The sequence below is a fragment of the Brassica oleracea genome, chromosome C5 (assembly GCF_000695525.1).
Source record: "Brassica oleracea var. oleracea cultivar TO1000 chromosome C5, BOL, whole genome shotgun sequence".
Taxonomy (NCBI): domain Eukaryota; kingdom Viridiplantae; phylum Streptophyta; class Magnoliopsida; order Brassicales; family Brassicaceae; genus Brassica; species Brassica oleracea.
Window position 1 is genome coordinate 33,858,832 of NC_027752.1, and position 8,342 is coordinate 33,867,173.

Genomic DNA, 8,342 nt, shown 5'->3' on the forward strand with positions numbered 1-8,342 from the left:
CATTTGGTTTTTGGGTCCACCTCATTACAATAAAGAATTAATCTACCCATATTAATTGTGCACAAACAAAAAAAAAAATCTACCCATATTAATTTGTCTTACTTTAGAAAACAAAAAGATACTACCATTATATTGTCTTCTTTTTGTCGGAAAATAACTAATCGTCTAACACTTAAATTAATACTCCCTCTGTTTTTTAAAGATGAATGTTCTAAGATTTTCACACTTATTAAGAAACCATTTTAAAACTTAGTTATTAATGCATAATTTTTTGTAACTTTATATTTCTTATATTTTTAAACCAATAGGATTAAAAGAAATGTAATTAATATTTTTGAAACACACAATTTTTCATTATTAGTTGACAAAATATGCTTTGAAAACATGAAAAATACATCTTTTGGAAACAAAATATTTCTCTAGAACATCTATCTTTAAAAAACAGAGGGAGTAGTTTTTTAAAAAGATACTTGATTTTAAAAGTATCCTTACATTTTTTTTTAATGTTTATTGTATTTTCTTGTTAGTTTTCAGAAACAATTCAAATATTTTAAAAAGGCGTCTAAAATTAAATAGATTTTCTTAAATCAGCTCTTTTAGAAATCACTCAAAAGCTAATTCAAAAGTTAAAATTTATATATATGGCTATATATTTTTATATATTTTCTATAAATCTCTCAAAAGGTTTGTGTGAAACTTAATTACAATTTCTTTACGTTTAAGACTGGATATCTGTATGTAAAATTCGTGGAAACGGACATCCACATATGGACAATAATTGTGAGCGTTCGAACTTCTAGGATTTTTTACCATTTTATAAACATTACAACATTGTTTTGTAACCATTTATCATCACTAGAATAATTCTTAAAATCATTAGAAAAAAATATTGATTCATCTAAATATATAATAAGATTTTTATTAAACTAACCATAAATTCATTATTAATGTTCTTTATTATATCATTAAATAAAAGTTACTGAATTGCCTAATGTGGCTAAAATATATATGACAATTAATGATTTTGAATAATTAAGATTCGATAAAAATTAGTGTATCATCTATCATATTGGTTTCATTTTAAACTATTAAAATAAATTAAATATTCAAATTAACCATATAATAAAAAAATTGATTTTCTTGTATATGTTATATTAAATTTTTTTTAATACAACTATAAATTACTAAAATTGTTAAAAGTCTCAAATTCAAATTTCATGATTGATTTAAATATTTTGTTATGACAAAATACAAATGATTACTAAATCATATAAGTAGAAAGTTTCATTTAATAATTATTAAGATTAAAAGATATCAATATTATTTTAAATTAAACTATATACCATATAAAATACATAAATTTTAACTCTGAAATTTAGTTTGAACAATTTTTTTGATAAAAGCTTTGAGCAAACATTGACAACTTAATTTTTTTAAATTATAAATTACTAAAACTATTAATCCCACAATGAATTTTTTGTTATCAGTAATTTAAATTTTTTGCTATAAAAGATAAAATTGATAAAAAAAAACCCATACAAATAGAAAGGATAATTTAATAGACACTAATATTAAAAATATACTATATATGTTAATATCATTTAAATTTCAAAAAAAACATTGTTTGGGTTACAAAAAATTATTTATATGTTCGCACCAATTTAATTATATATGTAATGTTACTGACTTTTTAATTTTTCAATATATATTTATTATTTCATCATATGTTAAAACATATAATACGTAAAATAATTTTTAAATATAATATTCATTCTGCGCAAGGCGCGAATCTTAACCTAGTTCACATCTAAAAACTAAATAAAAATGAAAGATTACCACATGTTTATACATTGTCCACAAATCTCCCAAAATGGAACTTGAATAATTTAAAAATAAATTTCTATAAATGCTATGAATGTTATATAAATTTGTTTGACACAATCGCACATTAGGAAATGAATCGGAACTTTTTTAAAAGTCAGGAAAATTCAGTCATTTGAACTACAAGGCGTTCCAAAAGTAGTCATATATACATGTACCAAATATTGTGACACGCATGAAGGCATGATAACATTTTATTACACATGGAAACATGCTAACTTTATATTAACATGCTTGGACATGTTTTACAAATCTTCACTCTTGCTTGTACAATTTACACATACAATACATCATCCATCATTATTTCGACTTGCACTAAATTTACTAGTCTTCAACAGATTTTACAGAAAATAATCACAAAAAAAAAGAATAAAAGCTTACGATTAAAAACAGTCGAAGTATCAACCAATGTAGGTGTACAACATCGACAAAGGCACTAAACAAAGTCCTCTCTTCTTCAATTCTACGCAATATTCTTCATTCATTATCCCTTTCTTATTCAATCCTTTCTCCTATAAATAAACAATAATTTATATATTAAGAATATATTCTATCAAAAAAAGAAAGAATATATATATAGTTTTAGAATTGGTTGAAAGTTTCTTACCTCAGTTTTAGAATTGTTCATGATTTTTATTTCTGTCGTATTGTTCTCCATTTCACTGCAACCCTAAAAACACAAACATGGCTAAGATTAATATATATATATATATATAACACATGAGACAACATACATATATATATATGTGCATTGCCATTAATGAGGCCTATCAATGTATGTATTATGCAAATACATCAATTTGTCTTCTCTGTGGGCTAACCTTGGTTCTGTTAGACGGAGATGAAGCCGTGTCTTCTTCGACATAGATTATAGGAGACGCAGCATCTGAGATCATGGAAGAATCTTCATAATGGCTGATACCATCTTCGGTTTCAACGTACATATCCCAACTACTCTCTTCTAGACCCTCTTGTATTGTTCTCTGTTGATTAGAGATTACTGTTCGCCTCACGACATTGCTTAGTGCTGAGTTTTCCATTTGATCTTTCTGAGAGAAGAGCTTGATGAAGAGTAGGTTGATCTTATTGAAAAGAAAGACGTGAGAAGCTAAAAATCGTATTAATTTAGACTTTTTGTTTGTCAAATCCTTTCAAATGTGACATCTATATATATATGAATGTAGGAGCCTAGGAGGAGGGGGGTACATGAAGCTTGTAGGTCTGGCACAATTTGGCCCTTTAGTCTAATTATTGTTTAATTTATCTACTTGTTGATTTCATATTTATATATGTCAGCTGAACAGTTTGATTTCTTTACGTGCAAGAACAAAGAAAGGTATACAAGCTTGTATAGATTTTGTAACACACCGCCTAGACTTCCTACATTATTTAAATCTCATTAGTTAAAAGTTATAAGACAAACTAACACTAATAAAAACATTTTTTTGTGTGTAAAATTCCAACTAATAATCAAAACTTTGCAACAATATTAAGGAACGATTACATTACATAATGTCCTACTACATTTCTTATGTATTCCGTATTAAATACTCTTTTATGTGCTAGCTAGGTATCAAATTTACAAGTATGTAAAAGAACAACATTTGTATTGATTTAGGGAAAGTGTTCTTGAAATATATATATATAACTTAGTCAATGATGGAGACATGTAATTCGTGGGGAACTGCTACTAAGTGTTTAGCGATAATATGGTTTATAACGTGGCAATCAGATTTAGTCTTCGTTTATCTCAAACAGAAAACGTGATGAAGGCAACTAAAATAGCTAAAATATAAACTAAAATAAAAAACAAAAATAGCTAGTTAATTAAAAACAAATGATAAACGTATATAATATATGGTCGTATATATAGCAGTCCACGTTCTTGAACCTTTTATAGTCCAGCAGGATAATAATTGTTTTATTATTGCATTAGTATTTTTGTTATCAAACATGTACAACATATTGTACTTTTAGTTGGTGAGCCATGAAGTTTTGAACCGAATCTTTGATGGATTTGGGACTGTTACCTCAATTGTGTCCCTTCTCCATCAACCATGTATGGGATAAGTGGCTCCGTAAGCTTTAAAATATTTGACTAATCAACTTGGACTTTGTCATCTTTTATATACTAAATCACAAATCACATATCCAATCAAATTCTGCTACATCATCTGTGTTTATATTATTTTTTTAAATAATTAAAACAAAATAATGTTGTAAAACATGGCAACGAGAAAAGATACGCAACAGTTTCTAAAAACAATCCACTTAGACCACTACCCACGATCATCTTTCCTCCACAGTTTTTTATTTTCTCAGTTCCTGTAAATTCAACAGACGCTAGGATATAGCATGTACTCAAAAGAGACGCTTCCGTGATAGGTAGTAAATTAATAATTCAAAAGGACATATATAGCCTGTAATCAAGTAATCCAATACTTATTTGAATCTTATCAAATGTTTGCAATCTCTAGAATGGAGGCATGAAGTTTGTTCGAACACATGATCACAACAGGTTAGTGTTTGATTTGAAACAACAATTGTCAAATTATAACTTTTTGCTTTGTTCAGTATGATTTTGTGTTACAGGAGCATAAGGTTTGAAGCCTTACAGAGCAAAGCAGGAAATAAATTGTTGATGCAATCAGGAAGAGCTCCTGATGATATATACACCAACTGCCTTTCTCCTTGCTTATCTCGCAAGTTCTAATATGCTTCACTTGGCACGAGATTTCGCAAAGTTTCCTTTTGGAATTGCTGCGAATTTGTTTCAGATCTGGGTGATATTTCGTGGGCGGAGCAAGTTCTGAAAATTCGGTGGACTAAATTTGATGAAAAATTCTCTTAGCCTCTGTTTAATTCTTTGCTTTCTCTCTCAGTAAGGTTGCGTAAGAGAAAGAAATTTTCTCAAATGAGCAATGGAACGTAACGAATTAACGATGAAGAAGCTAGAAGAGAAATGGGTATTGCTGAGAAGAAATTCTTAGAGAATGATTACTATGGTGCAAGATCATTCATTAACCAGGCAAAGAATTTGTATACAAACCTTGATTGTTTAAAACAAGTGCTGATTATGATCGATGTATTTATCTCTGCATCACCCTGAGGAGGAAGAGAAGCTGATTGATATGAGATTCTGAGTGTACATCGTTGCTAATGATGAAACCTTCAAGAAACAAGGCAAGACGTTAGCTCTTTTTCTTCATCTCGGACAAGAAAAGGAAATGAAGACTCTCATGTCAGGTTGGTTTTCCTTAACTTTATATATGTTTTTATAATTGTATAGAGATATTATTGTTGTTTACTTTAGGACTAACATACACATTTTTTTCTTCTATAATGTTATCTATAAAAATAATGTTAATTATAAAAATAATGTTAATGTATTAATTGTTTTTGCGCAAATGATATATTTTCCTCGAACTTTATATCAAATAACTTTTGTTGGTTTTGGAAAAGAGAAACAATCTTTTCCATTTATATTTTAGATCTATATTGAAGTGTTGCAAAATATAAGCAGAGTTTTTTTTTAATTTCCATTAATTGTATCACTAATAACCTTCAAAATTATGTGCATCCATCTATAATATATTGGTAAGAAAATAATATTCCCATGGGTTCAATACTAGTAGTAAATAGTTTGACAAGATGATATATATGAAAGATAGTGATGATATGGATAGTAGTCTAACCAAGATTTTGCAGATCCGAGTTGGTTTTTTCACATGATGTGCCAGCGAAAATATGAGCAAAGCAAACATTGGTTTCTTCTAAAGGTCTGACTGGTTGTCCCGCTGCCACCCGCAAACGCAGTTTTTGCGGTTGGTAGTGGTTGAGAGCGTTTCGAAACAATCATACAAATCGCTTCAAACCGCTCTGAACCGCTCCAAACTTCTTAAAATCAAAAGCTGGTTCTAGCTATCGTTTGCGGTAGCGCGCGGTTGTGGGTGGATAAATAAATATAAATTTATTTTCAAAAATATTTTAAAATTTTAAAATTAAAATTTTTAAATGGAAATAAAAATATATACGTATTATATATATATTAGTTTAAATTCACAAAAAATATCAAAATTTGTTTTATAAAAACTTTAAACTAACCATTCATTACAATTTTTTAAAAAATTTACACATATATAAAGATATACACATATATAAAATGAAATAAAATATTATTTTAAAAGTTTTAATACCAATATTAAAAAAATTTTTATTAAAACTATAACTTTCATCTAATTTAAAATTTTAATAAATAAACATAATATTTTTATTAATCATATTATGTTGATAATTAATATATTTTATTATAAGTGTATGTTTTTATATATTTATAATGTTATAATATGTTAATATTGATAATTTATTATTAAACCGCTGCAATATCTTATAATCAACCAGTCGCAAATATCCCGCAAATGCAATAATTTTTAAACGTTGTGTCAGTCATACAAAACGCTTAATAACGCTTGAAACCGCAACCACCCGCATCCGCAAACTTCCACACCCACAACCGCAACCGCTGCGTTTAAACCAGTCGGGCCCTTAGTTGTCATCTTTTCTTAAATTTTATAGGGTCGACGATCTATTTCCCCACGATAACTATCATACAACATTAGATCTCCACCAAACTAATACCTCATGCTAAATCCCCACGAACCTAAATTTGTAAATTTATTTCTCCATGAATCGATGATTTGAAACATAATTATCCATAAATAATAGTTTTTAATCGGTTTATTGGTTTTAATCGGTTTAATCTTAACCAAAAAATTTTAAATTAATTAAAACAAACAAAAACTTAATTATATATATATTTAAAGCAAATTGATCATCTTCTTCACGAAACTTGAGCATATATACGAATCTAAACCTCTCCTCTCAAATCTCAAATTCATTGTCATGGCTTCCTCTAACAACTACGCTGGAATCCTGCTCGGAATGGGAAACCCACTCCTTGACATCTCTTCCCTCGTCGACGACGAGTTTCTCACCAAGTTAAACAACCTCATATCCATCTCTTTTTTTGGTTGAATTCGTCTAGTGTTTCGTTCGAATCTGAAATTTATTTTTCTCCTTAGCTTTAATATTCGTTTCTGGTTTGCCTTTCAGATCCGACGTCAAGTTGAACTATGTGATTCTCGCTGAGGAGAAACACTTGCCGATGTAACCATTGCTTTTGCTCTGCGTTTGATATTCGAATATAAACTGTATACTATAATCTGTGACATTTTGGGTCCAAATTCGTTTGGTTGATGATTGACTTTCTAGATGTTAAAGAAGACAAATATATATATATATATATATATATATATATATATATATGTTTTTTTAATTGAATTTATATTGTTTGGTTAAGAGTAAACCGATTAAAACCAATAAACTAATTAAAAACCATAGTCTATGGATAATTAAGTTTAGAACTATCTCATGGAAAAAATAAGTTTGCAAATTTCGGTTCGTAGGAATTTAGCATGAGGTCTTAGTTTGGTGAGGATCTGATGCTATATGATAATTATTATGGGGAAATAGATTGTCGACCCAATTTTATATGCGTCCCTAGTTTGTGAACCCTTTGCAGGAATCACACCACTCTTCTTAAAAAAGATGAGAAATTGTATGATGCATTTTAGCGTGAACACTTCAAAAACCCGTGGTCGTTGATGATTGAGTATCCATATGATGGAATATAATAGCAATAAAAGCCAAATTACTGGCTGGTAGTCATTAAAAGTTGTCAGTCTAACTGAAATGAATATAATTATATGATGATACGATTGTAACTTGCTTCTAGTGTCTATTTCAGTTTGAATCTTTGAAGACTGTATTTTAGTTTAGCGACTATGCATACACAAATTTATCATTTTGTTTCTTTCTTTTTGCTCCAACTCTAAATGGCCTGAATCAGCGTATTCTTGATGCATGATTTCCGTACATGTGATATGTGCTGGATAATTTTAGTAAATGTTCTAATAAAAAAATTAACAAATTTGGGAATCTCTTACGTTTTGGGGGTCATATCTTAATGTTTCACTTGCTTATGTCGAGGACCCGGCCACTTCATCTCCATTGCCAAAGCTAATATCGCTATGGACATGAGAGAAGAATTGCTGACATTCCTACTGATTACGTACCCTTCATGCAGAAAGCAGCATGATGTTATCCAGTATCGCTAGACTTCTTCTCCTCTTCGAAAGTAAATTTTATATGACCATAGCTCTAATGAGAAGGAGGGTTAAGTTCAATATTAATGTCACCGTGAATGTGTTTATCTCAGGGAAATGGAAAAGGATAAACCAGATGGTGTGAGGTAATTTTCACTTCGCCATAATGTCATCTTGCAGGCCTTATTACATTATGGATCTTGGCAGCACCAACAAGACGTCAATGTTGAGTGCTGAATTGCCTTCCTTCTTGATTTAAAAGAGATTTTAAATATTCTTTTCTTGGTTTTGTAAAGC

At 29.1% G+C, this 8,342-nt stretch overlaps 1 protein-coding gene across 1 annotated transcript; it reads right to left on the reverse strand.

Annotated features, from left to right (window-relative positions):
• Positions 1-2,282: 2,282 nt before the first annotated feature.
• On the reverse strand, positions 2,283-2,993 carry LOC106294335. Its single transcript, XM_013729888.1, has 3 exons — positions 2,703-2,993; positions 2,489-2,551; positions 2,283-2,393 (listed from the first exon to the last, which is right to left on the reverse strand). The coding sequence occupies exons 1-3, from the start codon at positions 2,919-2,921 to the stop codon at positions 2,283-2,285; spliced, it is 393 nt and encodes a 130-aa protein (XP_013585342.1). The 5' UTR covers positions 2,922-2,993.
• Between the last annotated feature and the right edge of the window lie 5,349 nt (positions 2,994-8,342).